The sequence below is a fragment of the Cyanistes caeruleus genome, chromosome 1, assembly GCF_971803275.1.
Source record: "Cyanistes caeruleus chromosome 1, bCyaCae1.hap1.1, whole genome shotgun sequence".
NCBI lineage: Eukaryota > Metazoa > Chordata > Aves > Passeriformes > Paridae > Cyanistes > Cyanistes caeruleus.
The window spans coordinates 135,559,889-135,584,157 of record NC_141701.1 but is presented as its reverse complement, the minus strand read 5'-3'; the positions used below and the strand labels follow the sequence as shown (position 1 = coordinate 135,584,157).

The window sequence follows — 24,269 nt, the reverse complement described above, 5'->3', positions numbered from 1 at the left end:
GTGAGGTTTCTCTGTTGAAGATGGAAAGAGGATTAGGTTTGACAGGTGAAGTCACCATTTTGCAAAAAATGCTTTACATTGACCCTATAGCTTGTATGAGTTCCTTCAGTTGTTCAGTGTTGGGTTGGGTCATGATACAGGAGGATTTTATGGTGCTGTTTGCTAAGATGCATTTGTTTGGGATGAAGTGAACTGTTCTTGAGGGCTTCCAGTTCCAGCTAGCATTTTCCAGAGGAAAGCCATGGAGGTGCGGGTGTTGCCTGTATCCATAAAGCTGAGCACTGGGTGTACTTGGGCCTATTGGAAATTACTTCTGATAGCAGGGTTTGTTCATTCAGTCCTGTCATGGAACACTTCAGTTTATATATTTCAAGTGTCAGTCTTTGATGGCTGAGCTGCAACTTGCGAAGAAACAGATGATAAAAATGAGTTGCATCTTACAACAGAGTCTGTCACTTGTGGCCTGTAATTGTATCTGTTTTAGCCTACCACACAGGAGGAAAGATTTTAGCACTTCTAAAATAATTTTCAATCCTCTGAAACTGTACATTCTCAGTAACTTCAGTAAAATGAAGAATCTGTGCAATTCCTCTGAATTATAATAGAGGAAAAACCCCCTGAAGTTGTTATGTAAGCTATTATAGAATGTTAAACAACTTGGTTGTTCTCTGTGACATATGTCACTGTGAATGTCTTCAAATAGTGTCACTCATTATAAACTGATGTTAAATATTGTTATGCTGTAAAAACAGTAGAACTCCAAGCACTGCTGGGTATTGTAGTATGAGCTAATAAATGGTATATTTAGTGCAATGAGGATGGAATAGTTTCATTATATTCAGGAACTATGCTGGTTGTGCTGAATTTTATAGTATTGATCAGTCTACTCCATGTGCTGATGGTTGAGGGCTAGAAACACAGTTGCTTGTTTCTATCCTTAGTTTGCTGTTTATAAACCTTGGGTTTAGTCTGCAGAAATATCCATATGTCTGTGAACCTCTTGGTATATTGAATTTCCTCAAAACAGGGCTTCAAACCCATTCATCAATAGTAACAATGAAGTGGTCCAATCCACAGGCCTTTGCCCTCTGTGGCATGTGAACAATGCTTACTTGGAAGGGAATTACATGTGAAATCCTGCCATTAGTGAAAACCAATGTCTTTGTTTGTTTGTTGTGTTTGTTCACTGGTGTGATGTTGAAAGTATCCCTTTGTGGATGGAGAAAAGGATATTTAAAATATCTTTATTCGTAACAAAATCTTGAACTCTTGACAGCTGTGTATGTAGTAGACTTTTTCATGCTTCTCCTCAAAGTTGTGATAAATTTACCTAAATTTATCGAAAGAGATGATTTTGAAGCATTTCTAGGTATATAGCCACTTTTTAAACTAGGAAGAGGAGGATTATTTTTGTCATGTTATCCTCAGTGTTTCAAATTTGATGTATCTATATGCAATTTCTATAGAATTCTCAACCTTTTTTGACAGAATTTTGACGTCTTATAGGTTTTAGTACCGCTGACTTCATGCAAATGGGAAGATGCATTTAGGTCAACTACAAATAGTTCATTTTTCTCAAGTGTATTCAGTGGAATTGTTGCTCTTTTGTAGCCTTTGGATAACAAGTTTAATACTAAAATACTGTTTCAATTTTGACAACTTTCGAGTTGTTCAAAAGCTTTTTGTTCTATGTGGAAAACACTGAATGTAAAGGTTCTTTGTAATGAATTTTCTAAGCCTGTTTACAGGTGAGCATTATTATGAGTGTTGTCAGTAGGCTTTGTTGTGTCTAACACATGCATGTTAGCACGTCCTCCATATGCAGGATTTTTGGACCATTTTTTCTGTGAGCGTTTCATATTGGAATGTACTTACTTGATAATTATTCCTTGTGTATGTAAAAAAGAACAGTCCACAAGTCACTGAATTTCTAAGTACCAGGCACTAGAAAATACTACTCATGGTATCTTTAATATGATCTGCATTGAAGCTGTTTATTTGGAGGTTATTTGTAATGTAGCATATTAATCATTATATATAGTGCTTATTACAGGTAATTATATGTAGATATAATTTTGGAGATGTATAGAACTATTTTGTGTATAAACATACATACTATAGGTTAGGTGGGTTTTTTTTACCATTCATTTTCTAACACTTTTCTCACTACACACTCACTCAAAAAAGGTTCATCTTACCTAACTTTTAACCTACCTCCAATAGTTTAATTTCTAAAAAAACCTTTCCTTACAGAAATTGCCCCAAAAGGCAAGAGGCTACTTCTGGTCTTAGGTGTTGTCACCATTAAATTTTATTAGCGTCCAAATCTGTTGAAATGTGCCTTTAGCCTTCCCAAATGAACTTTGCAGTTTTGTTTACATAAAGATGTTATTGAGCATTCTATGAATAATTATAAAGGTGGAAATAAAAGGGGGGCTGTTTACTACGATTTTGATAAATCTAGTAAAATTTTAATCTTTCCTCAGAATTACAGACCAATTACCAAGCTGCAGATTATAACTGAAAGTTGACCACATTTGAACAGAAATATTTCTTTCGTCATAGATAATAGAGGAACCAGAAATCCTGGATGGGAATGACCTGGAAAATGTGTAAAAGTTAAACTTTTTTGTTTTTCCTTCTTTCTAGTCAGGTGATGTGAAAACTTTAAATATATTGGCAGATCTATACATCAAGGAAGAGTTTGCTGCATTTTAATTTCTGAACTGAGAATTTTTATGGGGTTTGGTGTCTCTCAAGGCCTTGTAATACCAATTGCCAGTCATGCACCTATAATTAAAAAAAAAGGGAAGAAACCTCCCCAACAACATCAAAAAGAAAAATAACTTAAATGAGGAAATATATCCTAGAGTTTTACATTCTCCAGTAGCCTCGTGTCTGACTACAGGTCTGTCCAGTGATGGCTTCAGTGTTAAAGACTGCCAGCTTAATTTTATTTTTCTTCCTGAAACTGTTCAGTTGCATCAGACCTAGTGGCGTGAAATATTTTCATTTGCCTAAATCTTTTAATAAAGATGGAGATTTTTTCAAAGTAGCTGCATTTAGTCCAAAGACTTGGAACGCTTTTTTACTTCCAGATTTTGGGCTGACAGTTACTGATGTGCACAGAGGTTAATATTAAAGCTGTGGCAGCAAGAAGTACAGTGGAAGGCAGGGTGTGGTGTGAAGACACGGTGATCTAGAAGAAGAAACTTAAATTTTGTTGTTGAGCACTGCATGTTAGAAAATACCATTTGCACCAACCTTCCTACCCACGATTTAGACTTAGAGTAAGCCTCTTACACAACTTGTATTTGAAAATAAAATTTATTTGGCTTAAGGCATTAAATTCTGTACACTAAAAATGCACTGCCTTTAGGAAGAAAGGGTATGCATTTTTTGGATTTTTTTCAAATAACATTATCTGACTGCAGTCTTTAGGTCTCTCAGAGTAAAATGGAAGCATTTGAGCTGTATTACTAACATTCTTGCCAGAACAAACTGTAACTAGAAAGAGTTTCCTTTTAAGAGAGCTGTAAACCTTTTCTGGTGTGCGGTTTCCATACTCATGATGACTGCGAGATTGAGTTAAGACCAGGGAAGAGAACAATTTAGTAGTGAAAGCCTGAAGTTTTGGTCTGAAGCCAAAACTGATTGGAGAAGGAAAGAAGTATGCCTCAAGCTCAGTCTTGCAAGGAGCTGGGCACGTTAGCTTCTGATTCATCGAAATGCTTATCACCAATTTAGTGAATAGCGCTGTTGAAATTGGTATTGTTATTCATCCTGTAGTGAAGTGAAGCACACCCATCCCCAGTGAAGCATAGGGCTGCATGTTTTCGTGGATTTAGGCCAATGAGTGTGTGATATGGTCAGTTTGAGTACAGGGTTTCATCGTGATTCTTTCCCAGAGAAATCCTTATTCATTTGGCTGTTACTGTTCTAGCATCTAATAGTGTAAAACCAAGGGAGTAAATGTGGGACCAAAGCCCTTCATCTCCCCTTCAGGTGGCTAATGAAATACCTTGTAAAATGGTATATTTGCTTAAAACGTACTTTGCCTATTATATGGCATGAATGTATTACCTTAGGAGTTAAATCCTGAGTGGTTCTACAAATTCGCAGTAAGAAATTAATCCTTTACCATAGGAGTTTGCAAACTTCATGCAAACAAAAACAGATTGCAAGGTGGGAAGAAATGGTACCCAGAAACTACAAACACACTGAGCTCTTACTGTAAGAGCAGCAATTTTCTTCTAGTAATTGTTGCAGAGCTGTTATCCATCAGAGCAGTTAATGTCACTCTAAATTGCTGCATTTGTATGGTAGTCTTTTAAAACTGCTGTTATTTTGAGAAGGTGAAAAAGAGCTCATGAAACATCTAGACTAATTTTTGGACCACGCTGGGACTTCTGAATAACTGCTGAGTATCCAGTTCTGGAAACTGAAATGGTTTGGTTGGTGTCTGAATCAGGACCATCACTAATCTGGATACTAAAAAAATATTTTTGTTCTCTAAGTTGCGAGCCATTTGTTTTAAGACTACAAACACTTAAATAAAAAAAGACTACATGACACTTAAATTCAGTCATACCCTAATGACATTTTTATGAATGTGTCCTGTTGCAATCACTTGGAGATTAGGGCAGCATTTTTCACATAATTTATAGTTAGAGAAACTAAAGAGAGAGAGTAATACTCTAGAGAGTAATACTCTAGAGAGAAACTAGAGAGAGAGAGTAATACTCAAGCTGTGCTTTCTGTGGTTGCAAAGTATGTTAAATACCAAAACAATGTATGAACTAATAAATATATTGATGTATTTCATATTTCTTAGTATCTAAACCTCTTCTAAAAATCTCACCACTTTGTGCTTAAAGTAGTTAAAATATTCCAGTGAAATATTTTAGTGAAAGGGCTAATAATGCATCCTTCAGTGTGACATTTACAGGACAGATGCATCAGTTTCTCTGTAATTTACATTCTTTTCCATAGGCCTTTAATCAGATTTATGAAGCAAAGATATCAAATATTCTTTGTGGCAATATCACAGTCCCATCTATAAACTTTCTCTTTCTTGGAAGTGTGTTCTGCTTTGTTTCAGTGCTTTCTTGAGTGCTGGGTGAAATGAGGTTGAGAGGAGAAATAAACTTTCCAGTTACTGTCTTACACAGAACTGTCAGTCTGTCTATCTGGATATACCTGCAATCATGGAAACATACTTTTTTGGGAGGAGAAAACCTATCTGATCTCATTTTGGATCCTGTGGGAATGCTGTCTGCTGAAGGTGATAATTTAATACCCGTGATAAATGTTCTCAAGAGATGAGAACTTATTTCTATACTCACTTGTAGTCTTCAGCCACAATCAGATCACACCAGCTTTTGGAATTTAGCCTTCCTGCTGTCAAAGTCAATGAAGCATTGTTTGTCAGGGGAGTGTTTTACAAAAACATAAATGGGGTATTCACTGTTGGTGTATTGTGTGCACATCCTAGAGAAGGTGGGATATCAGCTGTGTTATCAGCTGTATAAATTGATAATTATTTTCTGATTTGGATGCAGTATATGATGGTTTTTGTCTGTCTTGCATGCTAGAAGGCTCTCACTCAATCTGGTTTTTTGAGTCTTCAGAATTTCTTCAATTTTATTTTTTTTTAATTCTTCAGCTCATCATGATCTTAAATAGCCATTTATATAAAGGTTTAGAAATTTTAATTTTATATCTATATATATATAGATAGATAGATAGATAGATAGATAGATTATACAAATGTTAGAAATGTTCCTTTGGATGCTCCTTCCCCCCATCAAATGTGTCAGTGGAAGCCTGTCCTGATTTTTACTATGAGTGGAGGGAAAAAAAAATTACAGATCACATGAGGAGAGTGTTTCTGCAGCATCATTCCTCTAATTTCAGATGTACAGCATGAAAGCAGCTGCAGTCAGCTGACAGTTTGTGGTCATGTTTGGATATAGGTGAGGAAGGGGTGTGCTGTTTTAAATGCATAATAAAGCCCTTGTTTCGTCACCAGGAAGCAGGGATGGATGGTAGCAGCCCAGGGAAATGAGAGACAGTAATGTTGCTGTAGTGGAAGGGAAATATTGCACGGAGCTAGAGCTCTCTGCAGGCAGCTGTAGGGATGCACCAAGGCAAAAATGGCATAAACATATTTTGCTTTCTGTAAAGGTGCAGGAAAAATGTAAGGAGCAGATAAAAGCCTGAGATGGACATGCTCACAAGGAGGGTGAAGTTATTTTTTATGCTCAACTGCCCTTTATGTCTGTTGGTACCTTCCAGTGAAATCAGTGTAGCTGTATTTTTAGCTTGCTGTAGTCAACATCAATATGACAAGATAATTCTGTCTTTACATCTGTAAGCAGTTTTTACTGTGTTTTCCTGTTTTCTGCCAGCTGCAGTTTACAAAGGATGTCACAGCACTGGTAAGAAATGTACAGTAGCCATTTCTCTGATGGTTTTGTAAGGCATGTTTTTCTTAATGATTTGAGAGAAGCAAGAATGAGACGGCAAGTTTGGAAATGAGCTAGATAGTCTGAGCTGAATTTGCTTCATAAAGCTGATCTCTTGATTTGTGGTTTGTGCCTGTGTTATTTGGTCTGTTTTCTCTCAATGTGCTTTAATATTTTGCACTTCACTAATGCTCGGTATAACATTGCAGCAGTATTGTAAATGCCTCGCCCTCCTCTCTACTTTGCTCTGTGTTAATTTTATGGCTGCACATGGGCTTTTATAACTGTCTGCTGTTAAGACAGAGCACATTAATATACTGGAATTGAGCATGTTATGATTTGAACAGGAAATGCTGTGATATGATAGCACTCCTAAGCGTGTAAAAGCCCTGAGAAATGATTTTATCTTCTGTTACATTGGCAGGCTCTGCATTGGCTCTTTATTTCATTATGTTGAAACTAAACAAAGTCATGCTGAAGTTTTTCAATAATAGAATATGGTTTAAGTATGCTGTATGCTTCTTATTGATTTATTATTTTGAATGTTCTGTTAATTTCACAATGACCAGTGCTGCTTTCAGAAATGCTGCAGAAACCTAAGTGTAATATAACCATTTTTTTCTTAGGAGTCAGGTTGTTATGCATGAAGATGCAAAGTGCACTAGGGAAATTAGCGATCTCAGTTTGGATTTCAGTAGTGCATGGGCAGTGGTGAATATGTATGATTTCTTTTATACTGTTTGTACCTTCAAGTTAAAAATGGCTAAATATCATTAATATTTTTTGCAGTAAAATTTGTGTACCATGTACTTGCTGTCTCCTGTAAAATATAAGATGACATATAGGGTGTTGGCTCACAACAATATATTACTGCTTCAATTTATTCATTGTATGTCTAGAAAACAGTAGCTTTTATGTCGAAGAATGTGTGTATGTATATTTATCTGTCTGTACTTTTCATATGTGCGGCATTAAGTGAACAGAGTTGTTTTATACCCTAAGTGTATAGAGAATTTTCTAGTGCTACTTGAATTTATTATGCAGCATTTTAACCTATTGATTGCTGAGAAATCAGTTTTCAGCAATGGGAGGCTTAAGTGAGAAATATGTGTGAAGTATCCTGTTAGAAAGCAGAATTAAAGGGGAGAAAAATACTGTGTTATGTGCTCGTGGATTTTGAGAAACCCGACTCAGTGCCTTACTAGCAGTATTTGCTACAATTGGTCATCAGTTTTTTAGTTGTTGAGGGAGGGAATGTGTGTCATGATTTTGCTTGTTCTGTTTCTGTTTACTAAGAGGATGGAATGCTGGTTTTATCTTTTGAACTAACATTTTGTCTAAAAGTTAAGAGGGAGTGTGAAGTTTGAACCTGTGTTCCCCTCCTTGAAGCTTGATCATGCGAATACTAGATGGAAAACTTTTCCATCTCCCTCACTACTGAATACTCACTTAATCTTCTCTCCACAGGCATATTCCCAAGATGCCTACCTGAAAGGCAATGAAGCCTACAGTGGAAATGCCCACAACATACCTGAACCACCACCAATATGTTATCCACGCCTGACATCCACAGCCTCTGTTAAGGCACAAGCTGGGGACAAGCTCCCTTCTGACTTCTCACTGGGGAAACAGCAAGTCAGTAGACCAGTCCGGGCATTGACACAGCCAGAGAGGGCCTACAGAATGGAAATACAAGTGCCTCCATCACCAACAGACATTGCAAAGTCAAATACAGCCGTATGCGTTTGCAATGAAACTGTAAGGACTGTTATTGTGCCTTCTGAGAAGGCTGTAGATTTGCCATCTTGCAGAAATAACCATGCTGGTCCATCACACAGGACAGAGGAAGTAAGATACGGCTTAAAAGATCAAACCAATCTAAAAGCACGGACCACATCACCACCATCTTTAGTGTCCACTGCCATTGTACTTCCCCAGACTCCAATAACAAGACCAGTTGATACAACTGGAACAGTAAGTAAAGCTTCAAATTATGTAGTATGTCCAGAAGGCATCCCAAGCACTAGACCTTCTACTCAAGCCACAGACTCGCCCTCAGTCTCTACTAATCACTACAATTCTCCAACCTCCCACCAGCACATAGACTGGAAGACCTACAAAACTTACAAGGAGTACATTGATAATAGGCGCATGCACATGTATGGCTCTCGAACAATACAGGAAAGGTTAGATAGCTTAAGGGCAGCTTCTCAGAACACAACTGAGTATAACCAGGTGGTGCCAAATCGCACTGCTTCTCAGGTACGGCGCAGGAGCACCTCTCACGACAGGGTTCCGCAGTCTGTCCAGATCCGGCAGAGAAGTGTATCCCAGGAAAGGCTTGAAGATCCCGTGTTGATGAAAGAATGGCCACGGAGTGCTTCACAAGATACTCTAACTTCGCCTTCAGTCAATGCTAGAAATCACAGGGCTCGGTCTTGGGATTATCTCAGCAAACAGGGTGAAGTGCTAGAAAATTTTCATTCTGAGAATATGATTGCAGATGCGAATGGAGATAGGAGAAAGACTTACAAATGGACAGGGTTTACTGAACAAGATGATCGGCGAGGTATTTATGACAGATCTAGACAACATGCATTTCATATGTCCCTTCGAGGTCAAAATTTTCCTATTTCTCCGAATAGTTATATTTCAGAGAACAGGAGAACAGGTAGTAGAGCTTCTCTGCCTGGTTCTCACTTTCATAAAGTTTCACCAGATATAAAAATGTTACAACCTTCTCGTGATTTGCAAACTCCTGGGGGAGTTTCAAAATCTGCAGGTGTTTCACAAGAGAGGTTGTCTCTCACACCAGCCAGAAGTTCTAAAAGTAGCTCTCTGAAGAACTCAGCTCCCTATGCAGCAAAACCATCGAATCCCCTTAACCAGAGCCTGGATGCTATTGCCAGCAAAGACCAAAGAACAGCAAATCACTTGCATCACGGCAGTCTGTTAAACCAACAGTCAAGGATCCGAGGTGAAGGTGCCCCAGATCACAAAACAGAAACTGGTAAAACCATCCAGCCCTCCTCTCTGGCTCCAGCTTCTGCCAAACTTGTGCAGCCAACAAGTGAGTGTTTAACTACCTCTGACAATGTAGATGGTTCTGTCAGACAAAAGACTCATGGTTTTGAAAGGGAAGATGTTTGTGAGTCTGAAAGTCTGCAAATGGATGTTCAGGGAAATGATAAAGACGCAGTGGTCATGCGGGACAAATCACCTTCTGGCCATCAAACTCCCCAGCCTTTGAGGCATCAGTCCTACATTCTTGCTGTAAATGACCAAGAGGCAGCCTCGGACACTACCTGTTGGTTACCTAACGATGCTCGGAGAGAAGTCCACATAAAAAGAATAGAGGAAAGGAAAGCATCAAGTTCCAGCCCACCTGGTGACTCTTTGGCTTCAATTCCGTTTATTGGTGAGTTAAATTATTTCAGTGTACATCAAATGCTTTTCTCTCCTAGAGGTGATGAAAAACACCATGCCAGGTAGCTGATGGCTATTCCTGTAAACCCTGAGGTTGAGAGGCATGGGAGATTTTTCTCATCTAAAATAACTTAAGGTTGGTAAAAGTAAAAATACTTTTCAGTGGAGAAGAGTAGTCTGTTTTGTTTGGGGGTCTGGAGAATGAGTGTAAAAAAGCCCACAGTGATGTAATATTTTTTGCCAGAGTTTTCTTTAACCCTCTGGGTAAGTCTGTGTTACATAACTCTATCTGGTTATCACTCCACATAATGTTGTGATGTTACGTATATAGACATGTAGCATTTGCAACACCTTTCAAACACTCCTTCTTTTCTAGTATAAAACATAATTGGAATCCAGTACAGAGAGAATATGGATGCAAGTAAATATAAGAGTGATTTCTGGGGAAAAAATAGTTTTTCAGCTGAATAGGTATGGTGAAAGCTTTCTGAGACAGGTGGAGAGTAGATGAAAGTTGTTTCAGGTGAAGAGATAGCAATAAAAAGAAATGAATTTGCGAGTAAAGATGGTAATACGGATATGAATGAAAAGGTTTGTGGAAGCAGAATCTGAGAAGGCAGAAAGATTTGCCTGTATGCTGTGACACAAACAGGGTTGGAATTACAGGGAGCTTATGGGAAGGGCACTGAAGAGGAAAAGAACCAAAGGAAGGATTGAGAATAGTAGAAAAAAATAAAATTATATTGAATGCTGGATATGTGATGAATTAGTGTCTTCTGCTGAAGAGAGAGTTATGGTGGCAGAGCATTCCTGTTCTGTCCAAGTAGTCAATGCCTCTGTTGTCTTTGTCCTGCTGTTGTTGTTGGGTTGGATTTTTTTTTGTTGTGGCTGATTTAATCCTTTGCAGTCTGGATGTCTGTGGATCATTTTCCACAGAAGTTGATCTATACCTGACTCTCTGTGCTCTTGAATTTAGTGTAGGAAGTATTTAGAAAATACTGACTAGGGATTTTTGATTCTTGGACTCATCTCTGTGAAAAACAACTCTTTTTAATGATTTTTTTTTTTTTTAACACATTAGGTTAAAGGAATTAGATAGGATGTCTTAGCATAATTGTCTTCTGTTGGGGATCCAAAGCAGTGATTTTTTTTTTCCCCTAGCATTATCTATACTATCTGCTACTATTTGAAAGTGAATAACCAAAAAACAGTGAAGAAGCTTTTGTGTTCATCAGAAAAACAATAATTCTGTTCTTTTGACAGAATACTGACATTAAAAACTGCGTTCTTAGCTAGCAGATGCTGCTTTTGTTGGATTTTTCATTTTGAATGGGAGTGGTATAGATCTTTTTCATTCTTACTACTACTGGATGCATCAGCATAATTTTAGATTCTTCTTTAGACCCAGCCTTTAGGATTAAATCTTTAAGGATTAGCAAAATTTGTGAGGCGTGTAACTGATTTTTGTGCAGGATTTGTCAATACTCTGCCTAAAATGAGTGTTGGGCTCTTGATTTAGTTATGTACCGTGTTTGCTGGGTGTATTCTAATCCTGTACAGTTTAAATGTCATATTAAATTCAAGACTGGTAGTGTCAAGCCCAGCCTTTTCTACACACTTTCTTAGTTTTGACAAAGATTTCCCATGAACTTTTGTGTATGTGACTTGCTTCCATATTTTAGAGAAATGTGTTGATTAAAGTTCAAAGAAGCCTTAAATATGTCAGTTGTATTTGGTAGCAGCTGAAGAGTTCAGAAAGAACAAAATTGTAACTCTGCATTGCAGCCTCTTGGCATAACACCACATTGGATTGAATTCTTACAAGCCTCTTGGAATGAAAACTGAACATTCCAGAAATACTAAAAACTGGTGCTTCTAGAGCCTGGGCACTATCTGAGTAAGCATGGTTCTTGTGGCTGTCTTCCTAGCAGGAAATTCCTGTGTCAGTACAGGTGCTGTGGAAAGTTTCCACCCCAGCTCCAGCACCTTGAAGAGGAAATAATCTTCTCTGAATACAAAGAGCATGAAATGTTATGAAAGTGGACCACTTCTTATGTTAGAATTTATATGCATTATTCTAACTTTGCTTGTTCTGCTATCATTATGCCTAATTACAACTTCACTTTGAAAAGCTGTATTTTATCAGGCGCATAAAATCTGCTTTGAAATTCAGTTAAAGGCTTTTTTAACTCTTCAGATGGAACATCACTGTGAGTTTTGGTTTAGGGTTTTCTTTTGCGTGGGGTTTTTTTTTTTTTTTTTCCTTCTCTGATTATTGAGAAGGATCTTACTTTGAATGAAGGTGTACCTTGGAGCTGGCAATCGCTTTACTTCCCTTATGGATATATGTTTATATCCATATGGTAGGGTTTTTTGCATTCTTAGGTTTTATTGGATAGAACTAATTTAGTAAATACACATACTGAAGTTATTTGTATAGTAGATACTTGGAATAAGTGTAAAAATGTAAACTGGGGGGAGGGTAACAAATATCTTCCAAGATCACATATTGCTACCATTTAAAATATGTGTTGTGTTTAAAATATTTGTGATCTATTTTTATCACCACTTTCTGCTTATTAAAAATAGTAGACATGGTCAGAACCATATTTTGGTAGAATTTAGCCAGGAACAGTTGGCTTTTGCAGCAGTATTTTGTGACTAACCCGCTTCTGAGAACAGCACATCAGGATGATTTTAGCTCTGGGTAAGTAGCACAGTACCCTGCACCACAAACAGAAATCCAAGCAGAGTTTCTGTCAAGCTTCCTTACAGCAGATTCTTGCAGGGATCATGGTGGGTTACTGAAGAACTGCCTTTTGACACTAGTCTTTTTGAAAAGGTAGTTCAGAAGCAGGGATATTTAAATTCTGGGTGTAATATACTAATAGGAATGAAACACCTTTTCAGACCAAACCTAGTAGGCAGCTATAATATCTTTTATGGGACAAATGGATTTATTTGAAAAAAGTAAGGAAAATACTGTGTGTTCAAACTCTTCTTCAGGTAACATGTATTCTTGGGGGATAATGAAGCTGCCAGCTTTACAGATAAACACACAGTGGTATTGCAGGCTTCACTACTTTCCATTCGCTGCTAAGTGCAGAATATTGTGGTTCTCAGCTGCTATTTCTATTTCAGGTCCAAAGAAAAGCTGTGTTCTGAAAATGCTCTTTATTGTTTCAAACTATGTAATTTAAGTAACATTAAGTAACTAAGTCCAGTGACAGTCTACTGTTCTTACCCAGAAAAGGTCTCACCTGTTCTCTGGACTAATAAAAATACCATTTTCTCTATCAGTGACTATATTGACAACTGTGGTGCTTAATGTGCATTTTTCAGACTTGTAATTTTTGCACAATTTCTCTGCTAGAGAACAGCAAATTATAATTTTCAGACCTACTGGGTAATTTTTGGATGAGTTGATCTTCATTGGAATGGAAAGTAGAATGCTGCTGAACATCCTGATAGATGTGGATGACAGGTGGTGTTTCTCAGGGGTCCTTATTGGGACAATAATGTTAATGTCCTCAATGTTATTAAATATCTTTATTAATGATATGGACAGTGGGTTTGAGTGCACCTTGGCAGATTTGCGGATGACACCAAACTTGAGAGGTGCTGTTGCCACACCTGAAGGATGTAATGTCATCCAGAGGGACCTGGACAATTTGAGAAGAGGGTACATGGGAATCTCATGTGGCTTAACAAGACCAAGTGCAAGGTGCCCTGAGTCAGGGCAACCCCTGGTATCAGCACAGGCTGGGGATGGACAGAGCAAGGGCAGCCCTGCCCAGAGGGGCTTGGGGGTGCTGCTGGGTGAGAGGCTGGACATGACCCAGCCACATGCACTCACAGCCCAGAAAGCCAAATGTGTCCTGGGCTGCATCAAAAGCAGCGTGGGCAGCTGGTCAAGGGAAGGGATTCTGTCCCTCTGCTCTGCTTTGGTGAGACCCCACCTGCAGTGCTGCATCCTGCCCCAGGGTCCCCACTGCAGGGAAGATGTGGACCTGTTGGAGCAAGTCCAGAGGAGGGCCACCAAGTTTAGCAGTGGAAATGATGAGAGACCTGAAATTGTTCAGCCTGGAGAAGAGAAGGCTTTGGAGTGATCTAATTGTGGCCTTCCTCCTGAAGGGAGCCTACAAGAAAGATGGAGAGAGACTTTTTGCAAAAATGTGCAGTGACAGGACAAGGGGCAGTGGATTTAAGATGTTTAGATCAGATACTAGGAGGAAGTTCTTTACTGTGAGGGTGGTGAAGCACTGTAACAGTTTGCCCAGAGAAGCTGTGGATACCCTATTCCTGGAAGTATTTAAGGTCTGTTTGGGTGGGTCTCTGAGCAACCTGGTCTAGTGGAAGGTGTCCCTGCCCACAGAAAGGGGCTTGGGTCCCTTCCAACCCAAACCATTTTATGTATTTTGTAACTGTTGAGAAAATGTTGATTCAGAACATGGTTATTTTAATACATTATGTAGGCTTAAATGTCTAGTATGCATGTCTGAGATTTGCAGCAAGGCTGAAAATATTTTTCGCTTCTCACAGTACTTACTGTAGAGTAGAATGAAATGTAAAATATTAATCCAGCTCCCATGGTGAGTTGAATGAACTACCCACAGGAGTGAAATGGGGGTGCTGCTTCAGTACTTAACCTGACTGCAGCATGTGTAGCTGTCAGGCCAGCTTAGTGCTTTGGCCATTACTACTGGGTGGATGTTCTCTCCAGCTTCGCCAAGTCCTGTCACATGAAAATTAGTTTTAAACAAATCTGTTTTAAAAACCTCAGCCTAAATATCATCTTCAATTTCAAAATTATTTTAAAATCAAATCAAATTCATAGGCATCCTGTTACAGAGTTTTTTTTCTTAGGTGTGTAGTAGCATCACATAAATACAAAGGTTTTTCCTCAAAGGTGCGATCCAATTTTGGAAATATTTAGCATATCCTTACCCTAGAAAAATTTTAGGTCACTTCATTCCACTATTAATTTGTGAATAACTGAGAGAAAATTAGCCAGATAAAAATATCTGCCCAGACTTTGATAGCATCAAAATATTGTAAAAATTAACTGAGTGTTCTCCCCCCTGACTGAAACTCATACCTTAGGAAAGGTATAAGAACAGGACAAGGATATGTGATACTTAATATTGGTACTTTGTATTCTCCCACTATTTGCACTTTAAAATATCTCTGAGCCAAATGTGATTTTAAGTGCACCATAAATTTCTTTATTCTCTTCTGTATTACAGTGGAATTGTGTTATCCAATACCTTGTATTGATTTAAATAAAGATTTGCCAGGGGTTTCACAGCTGAAACTGCATGGTATTTATTCCCTTAGTGTGTGTCTGTGTTTTTCTAAAACATGTCTCCTGTTGACTAAATTCATAGTGTGGGTTGAAGGGGTCCCTAAAGACCGTCTGGTTCCAACCCCCTGCCATCAGTGGAAACCCCATCCACTAGGTTGCTCAGAGCCTCATTCAGACTGGCCTTGAACACTTCCAGGGATGAGGCATCCACAGCTTCTCTGGGGAATCTGTGGCAGTGCCTCACCACCCTTACAATTAATTTTTCTATTGCTTCTACTCTTAGTGCAGGCAAACCACCACAGCAATTTCTGTGCTAGTAATCAGGCATACTACTGTTCACTGTGCCTTAAAAGCTCATCTTCATGCTAATTTTCAAAACCAAAAAGATGGGGGTTTTGAGGGGGAATTTGGTTTTTGTGGGTTTTTTTTTTTTATGTGTTTGTTTTTGGGGGGGGGGTTTGTTGATTTTTGTTTTGTTGGTTTTTTTGGTGGTTATGTATTTTTGTTTGTGGGGTTTTTTTGTATTTCACGACCTGTTTTTCTACAAACATGTCATAAATAAAAGTACTTGGGTACTTGCTGATTAGCAGATAGGGTGAATATACCTGGTTTCCATTGAGTTCTGCTCAACCCTGTTTTTCTTTTTATTTATTTTTAAATTTTTTTAATGTTCTTGTTGTTACTATATCTTATTTTTTTAAGTCTATTAACTACAGAATTAAGAGTTTGAAACATTCTAAACCACCAACTATTAATAAAGCTTTTCAGGTAACTTTATGGTACATGTTATTATACATATATACATTATTATACATTTATCTTCTTTACTGCTGGAAGGAGGGATGTATAGCTTTACCTTATCAATACCTACCTTTTAAGTCCTAGGTCACATATGTAACTCCAAGTACTTTTTAGAAAGTGTAAAGACTTGACTGCCTTGGTGAAGCATGTGTCATACTTTCCTTGTTCTCCCCCTACATCTTTAATGCCTCTCTCTGCAGGCTGCTGAGGCTTGGAAGATGACAATGTGAATACACACATACTGAATGCAATTGAAACAAGAAAATAAATTGATATACTTGCACAGCAGGCTGTGAAAAATGTTAAGATGGTAGGAATAGACAAAGTTAGGGGAAACAAGCAGAAACATTCTCATATTCAGAAAGGAAGCATTTGAAAGAATGCATTCATTCTGTTTTCTCCTTATGAGAAGGGAGAAAATCAAAACCTTAGACTTCTCCAGCAGAGATTGTGGTTTGTCAACTCAAAACGCGTGGATATCTTCAGGGCAAATGGTGGCTGAAAACCGATGGCTGATAGGGTGTGTTTTAAGGAGAAACTACTAGCAGTCAAGATGAAAATGAAAATCTTGACCTATTGTGACTATTTTTATTTCTACAAGATATTGCCTAGCTATTCCAAACTATGAAAATATAAATTCAATTGCAGTAGATAATAGGGTTAACAAATGTTCATTTTTGAGGACTGTTTCTTCCATTATTATAGTGAAAGCATTAGAACATGTCATCAGGGTTCCTAAGATAAGCATCAGTCTTCTTTTTTTTTTTCCAGGGTTTTACAGTGTGGCCTGCCAAATCACTGTTGCTCCAGGCTGAACATTTCAGTGTTTCTTATCCAAAGAACAGTTTTGAAATGATTGTGGTATTCCAAAGTATAGTGGCTAAAACACAAAATTACAAATCAGTGTTTTAGATACCATTTAAATGCTTCTGTAACTTGAAAATATTTTTTTAATTAAAACTTAAAATCGGGAGCAATAATTCACAACTTCCAGAAGTGTTTTGACTGAGTAGAAGCATCAGATTTGTTTGATATGAGTAATATTTTCAAAGTGTAAATCATCCTCATTGTATCATTATAACTTCAGATAATAATTGCAGGTAATAAGAAAATGCTGTTGGGGCTCTTGGCAACAAAAAATGCTGAGAATTTTACTTTTTTGCATGATGGGGCAATATGGCAAGCAGGAACCTTTAGAATTGCTTTGTGTATAAAGATAGGTAAAGTTTTGTTTGACACTGAAATAAACAATAGACTTTGCAAGATACAGTTTTCACAATAGTCTGACATGAAGAATAACTTTGGGAAGCCTCGTTTGTGTAAAACTCAATCAGTATGACAAACATATTATTTACGTGAGTGCATTAGCAGAGGACTGGATTTGATGATTCAGGAAGCTTGTTCCAGTCCTGTGTTTCTGGGGCTTAGACCAATGAATGTGCTCAGCATGCAGACATGTTTCCATTCTATTCTTCTGACCACATGAGGATAATTACATAAAGTAGATATATGAAGAAGTTCTTTCTGAAGACAATTAGTGCTGCCAGTACTGGAAGTACCTAAAAACTAGAAAAAAAAATAAATAAATAGATTCTTAAAGATTCTTTTTTGAAAAAATGAGGTAACAGGTCATGAGGAATCCAGGCAATAGAGTTATCTTTTTTCCAAATCATGTGTTTTGGCCTTGGAAGTCAATACATAAGGGAGCTTTTACCCTTGCAGGCTGAAGTATAAGATGCAGCAGTTTATACTGCAGGATTTAAAACAAAAAGTCACTGCTATGGGGTGTTTATTAGTCCTTTGTGCTGTCTTGCATGATAGCAGGGTTAGTTCCATATAGTTTGCTTTTGATGTAACAATTAATTTTTGTTTATTGATTGTTTCTGGCCTTCTCACTACTGGTGAAATTGTATACATAGTATTTTCAGTTGATTGTCTTCCTGACAGGCTTTTAAGAAAAATGGCCTACATTACTGTCTGTATTTACCTTAATGGCAGCTGCTTCTGGGGTTTCTTGGAAACAGACTTCGTTTTTAATTCCTTGCCTGTGTGTGGATGAGGATTCTTTTCCTAATCTCTGTTATCTTGTCCACACTCTCTCCTTCCTTTCTGCATCCTTCTCACTGGTGCCACTTCCCTGCAGTCTCTATCCCCCTCCTGTGCTGTCCCTTGCTCCACTTGTGCCTAGCAGCCTTTTCTCTAGCCCTTTTGTCCCCCCTGCCCCTGGGTTTAAGGAAGGATCTGGTGCACATGACTGTACTTTAAAGGATGTGCTGCCTGTAGCAAGCTAGAGCCAGTCTAACCTGAGAGGCACAGAAGGCATATTAGACATAGGGCAAGATTTTAAAGCTTTTATCTACTGTATTTAGAATACTTCAGAGCAAGGTACTGTTAGTGCATCGTGAAAATGCAGAGCCTGTTGCGGTATCACGTGCTGTGGAGTGCTTGGCCAGGCCAAGGATGTGGAGTGCAAAACAGTTACTGACATAGGGCTGAAATTCAGTAGGGCAGTGCCTCTAAAGCCAGGCCTGCTGCAGGGTTGCTGGCACATCCTGTCAGTCCTTCCATAAAGAGAAGATTAGGGGTTCTTTAATTCTACTAATGAGTACTTGATAGTTTGTTCCTTCTTTGTTACATAAACAAATTAATTTGACAAGTTAGATTCATTCTTAAATTGCATCCCAAAGCCATAGCCTGTTGTTCGAGTGAACTATTGAAGAAATAGAGGCAATTACTAAAATACTTTCTGTAATGGCTGTCAGGTAGATGCCATCTGAGTCGATAAGGAACCTTGACATCTGTGGCTCAGCTGAATGAAAATAATGTTTTTAATGACTCTTTTACCCCTTTGCTTTGCAGACAGCCACATGAGCTACCCTCTGTAGCTTTCTGCAGAAGGCTGGGCTTTTTACAATCAATCACTGTGTTACATTTATACAAGATTTGAGTAACCAAAATTGCATTAAATACTACAGGAGCATCTATAAACGAATACCCAAGGCAAGAATTCGTTATGGTTAGAAAGCCAGTAACCTTAAAATACAGTTATCTCCTTCAATACATGCATTTTGGAAACTTGTATGTTTGACATTTTTTTTGTTTCTGGGCATACATGCTGTCTGAACATTCTTCATGGGAAATGTAAAGCTGTTTTTAAGTGTGCATTACTGCACAGCTGTTACATTTTTATGATCTGAATCTTTAAATCAGATAAAACATAGTCTTTTATAAAATACATACTTGTTGAATTAAGCTTTGTGGCCATATATTCACATTGTTTGTTTAAATTGAGGTGCCCAGTTAGAGTTTTAAATGTGGTCTGCAATACATTTACTAAATAACACAGTTCCTTCTTAGAGGTCTTTTGAGGTGTTGAAATATTGGTTGCAAGACTGCCATGCCTGAAGGGGAATAAATGTGAAGGATGACTTTAGCCTTGGGGAGCTAGTTTTTATGCAATAATTTTTTATTACCAATGAAGTAAAGCTTTGGCAAACTGAATCCATATGGACTGGATGAGAAATCACCTTTCTTTGTTAAAAATCCCTATTAAAGCATCCCTGATGGTAGCTGTACTAAAGTCTGTCTGAATTTGTTTCCCATGATTCAGTTAACTAAACAACTTTCTTAAATACCTCTCTCCCTTGCTTCCCCATCATCACAAAAAAAAAGAACAAACAAACCACAAACCAGTCAAAGCTCAACAACAAACCCAGACAAACCTCACAATCAATACCAGCTTGGATGAAGAGGATATTCTTAATATATCTGCTCCAGTGCAGCTCAGCCCATACCTGTCCGTACAACCCAATGAAATCCATCAGCAGGTGCTGACAGAGTTGACTGGTGTCACTGCAAAGATACTATATTTGAAGGATTATGAAGTCTGGAAAAGGTCCCTATTAACTGGAAAAAAGCAAATGGTACACCCATCTTGAAAAATGATGAGAAGGACAATTCAAGGAAGGCAGTCAATTGACCATATCTCAGTCCTTAGGTAAATCATGGAGTTGGTCTTCCTGGAACTAGTTTCTGGGCAAAGGGAGGAGAAGGTGATTTGGAATAGCATGGATTTACCAAGTGTTTGACTAATGGCATTTCGTTTTGTAATGAGATGAGTAGACCTGTGAATGAGGGGAAGACACTTGGGGTCACCAACCTTGACTTCAGCAAGGGTTTTGAGCTCTTCTGTGACAGCATCCTTGTGCCATAGGCTAGATGGCTGTACTGCTGGATACATAGAAAAACTGGATTATCAAGTCTCAGAGATAGTGCCTAAGTAAGTGTTCATATTTTGTCTGAGGGCTTACAAGTGGTGTTTTTCACGGCCATCTTGTTTAACGTTCATGACCTTGAGAGGAGATAGGATATGCTTACTAAGTTAGGCAACACTAGGCTTACACTATCCTGACCTGTATCTAAAGAAAGAACACAGGCAGGATCTTGAGGGAGATCTTCCTCTCTATTTGGTACTTGTTGGGTAAAAGACCTTCCAAGGTTTGCTTCCACATGAATAATTCTGTGATTCATTTAAACTACATTTGAGGATCTCAAAATGTTCCCCCTTTTGTGTTCAGGTTGTTACTTTCAAACCTTAATGTTTAAGGGACTGTTTAGGAGATAGAATAAACAAACACATAAAATGCTATATTAATCATGATAAAATTGTATTGTAGCAGCTTAATAGGTTATGATATGGATCTGTGCTTTTTTTTTTCAGTGATTTTGTGTCTGTTTATTTGAATATCTGATCAATTGGTTAATACTTGTTCCTTAGTTACTCATTCCCATAGTGGGGATACTGTGTCCTGTTTGTCATGCTTTCTCACCCATGAAATCCTCAATTTTGCAGTATCTGGTTCTGCCTCTGAGCCCATTCTGTACAAATCTGTGTCTTTGCAGTATCAGGTTTTTTTCACCTCAGCTACATTTTGTGCAGATGCCCCCTATCTTTGTAGATCCCCAGTCACCAGCTTCATGGCATTACACTTTGATATACTAATTTCTCTCTGCTTTAGCTAGAGTATCAGTTAGTTGTAGTTGGAGCTGTGTTGCCTATTTATTACAACTTTTCAGTCTTACCCCTTAAATGTTTTTGCATTGAAGGGCTTTTCCTAAAAATTATTAATTCCAACTGTTGACCATGTGCACACAGAAGTGACAAGTGGTATCCCCCCTTGGCCAGAGATGCTCTGTCACTGTGCTGCCTTGGTTCTGATGGCCAGTCTCTTGCATCACTTCATAGATAATAATGCAGAACAGATTGTGGTTGAAAAGTGTAATCACAGAATCATATGGACCCATCAGGATCATTGAGTCTAACTCCTGGCCTTGTGCAAGACACCCCAAGGATCACACCATGCACCCAAGAGCATTGTCCAAACCCTTCCTGAACTCTATCAGGCTTGGTGCTGTGACCACTTCCCTGGGGGGCTGTTCTAGTGCCCAGCAACCCTCTGGGTGAAAAACCTTTTCCAGATATCCCACCTAAACCTCTCCTGACTCAGCTTTCTGCTGTTTCCTTGAGTCCTGTCTCTGGTCACAAGAATGAAGAGATCAGTGTCTGCCCTTCATCTTCTCTTTGTGAGGATGGTCAAGGTCACAATGAGGTCTCCCCTCAGCCTCCCCTTCTCCAGGTTCAGCAGACCAAGGGACCCCATACAGCTCTCCTCCAGACCCTCCACCATCCTTGTGGCCCTCCTTTGGATAGTCTCTTAATAGTTTAATATCTTTCTAATATTGTGGTACCCAGAACTTCCCCAGCACTCAAGGTGAGGCTGCCCCGAAGCAGAGTGGGACAGTCCCCTCCCTTGCCCGGCTGTGCCGGATGCCCCCAGGACAGGGCTGGCCCTCCTGGCTGCCAGGACACTGCTGGCTCATGTTCAGCTTGCCATGGAGCAGGACTCCCACGTCCCTTTCCATGGCACTGCTCTCCAGCCTCTCATTGCCCATTCTCTGCACACAGCCAGGGCTGCCCATCCCAGGTACAGGATCTGGCTCTTGCCCTTGTTGAACTTTATATGCTTGCACAGTTTTCTAACTTGTCAAGGGCCTTTCCACCCTTGAAGAAGTTTTCAGCTCCATCCAATTTAATATTGTTAACAAATGTACTTGGTATTATTTTGAGTCCTGTGTCAGGGTGAATAAAATGAAGATGTGGATGAGAACCAGGCTGAGGATGGGTCCTTGCAGAACTCCAGTAGTGACAGGTCACCAGCTAGATGTCACCCCATTCACTGTAACCCTTTGTGCCCAACCTGGATCCATTGCTCACCCATGGTGTAACAGGGTTATCCAGCTGTGAGCTGGATGCTTTGTCCAGGATGCTGTGAGAGACAGTATCAAGAGCTTTGCTGAGGTCCAAAATGGTTACATCTGCTGGCTTTCCTAGATCAGCTCAGTGGGTTACCCTGTGGTAGAAGGAAATCAGGTTTGACAAGCAGGACTTTGCCTCATGAAGCCCTGCTGGCTCTGATCAATAACTGCATTGTTGTCCTCCAGGTGTTTTGCCTCCCAGAATAATAATTTCCATGGAGTCTTTGACCTTTTTGTTGCAAACATTTAAAGAGACACCAGTAATTTGAGGTATCAAACTGAAAGAGAATTACTTAGTGTGGTTTCTTTTCTGGCTTGCTTGTACTGTGCACTTCACTGTATTTTGGACACAGCCATTTTCATTGATTGGTGAGCTGAACATACCTGTTCACATGCTGTGCAAGCAGTTTTGGGGTGCGAATATGTCAGTCAAAGAAACTGAAAAGGTAAACAAATATTGCAAGCACTTCAAAGAAATATCAAAATACAAGGAATATATGTAGTTATTTGGGTTTTGTTTCTTACTGAACAGCAGCAGTGGCATTTGTGAGTACATTAAATAAATAGAAACTCCTATGGTGTACATCATGATTTGCTCCATAATCACTTCATATTATATAAAAGCTTGTTATTAGCTGACCTTCAGCCTCTTCAGGGACCAAATAGTTATACCCCTCCTATACTGATGTCATTTACAGTTCCTCTGAAGTTTGTGTATTTCTAAAACAATTACAATTTTTTATCTGGGAATTAGATCCACTGTGAAGTAATAATGATTTGAATAATTATTGTTGCTTTCAGGGATCTACAAACTGTTCTTCCTCATCTGAATTCTTGGATTTAAGGGTGGTGGGAAATGCTGTACTCCTGCCAGAAATGTTTGTGTTCACAGCTTGCACAGATCTATTTCAAGTGCTAGTGTTTTTATAGTTTTTGTGAGTAGATACTACTGTATTTGAGATACTTCTGTTAATATAAATAACTTAAACCTGAGCACTTTCAGTCTGTGTGTTGTAAATCAATTAATTGCACAGTGAGTAATTATATTCCGTAGTTAACGTTAGTTTCAGGGAAAGTCAGCAGATTAAAAAAATTTTAATTAAGTTGTTGTAGGTTTGAAATGGAAGTGTAGCCGAGCTTTTTCCTGTCCTAGTTGCTGTAGTGAAGTCATCTGTAAGTGCTTCTAATTTATCACTTTGGATGCAAGTAAAACATGGAAATTTCTTAATAGAAGGGTCATGGTTTGGTATGAATTCTTTGGCTTTTCCTTTTTATTATTGTTTCTAGTTTGCAACTGGGTTTTTTGGGATATGCTTTTTTAACTTCAAAGTTACTGTATTTTTCACCCCAGACAATTTAGAGGCGTGTTACTGCTAAACTATCCTGTACTTTGTTTGTTGCCTTGTTCTAAATGTACATTGCCAAATTTTGATGGCACAAGTGCTGCCTTAACAGAGCTGTTAGTGACTGTTGGAACAGCACAATGCAGCACACGCAGTTGTGTTCGCACAAAGCAAAGAATAAACCTCTGTCTGTGAGTGTTCATTGGTTTCAATAGGCTTTTCAGTAGCTCTGCATATTACAATTCTTAGCACCTAGAGGACATTCATATTCATTACAGCAGTACAGTTCAGCCTCTGCTTGTGACTTGATTTTTTTTCTTTTCCGTCCCCTCCTCTGCCAGAGCATGCAGTAGAATGATTTTCCTGGTACTAGCAATGTGCTCTAGAAGATGTTATGGCTCTTTTCTCAAAATGTTGGAAAATTCATCTTTTGTCTTCTTCCATCTTGGAAGAAACATGTTAAATACTAGAATGTTTAAAGCTTTTTGGAATCTTTCATGATGACCCTTGTGGCTGTTGAGACTGAGAGGTGCTGGGCATGTATGGCATGCGATCGTTTCTATGAACAATTAGTGGAAGAACTGATTGGTATGTAGTAGTCCCGTGTTTTAA

At 38.6% G+C, this 24,269-nt stretch overlaps 1 protein-coding gene across 12 annotated transcripts in view; it reads left to right on the top strand.

The window, feature by feature from the left end:
- Positions 1–24,269, top strand: part of ARHGAP21 (Rho GTPase activating protein 21) — a 111,576-nt gene that overhangs the window by 72,340 nt on the left and 14,967 nt on the right. For 7 of the 12 annotated variants that reach the window (XM_086861178.1, XM_086861173.1, XM_086861167.1 and 4 more), the window contains one exon: positions 7,935–9,885. In XM_086861178.1, coding sequence (XP_086717304.1) covers positions 7,935–9,885 — 1,951 coding nt within the window. Of the gene's footprint in view, positions 1–6,410; positions 6,441–7,934; positions 9,886–24,269 lie in introns of all 12 variants that reach the window. The other 5 variants (XM_086861144.1, XM_086861133.1, XM_086861141.1 and 2 more) reach the window with 1 other exon arrangement.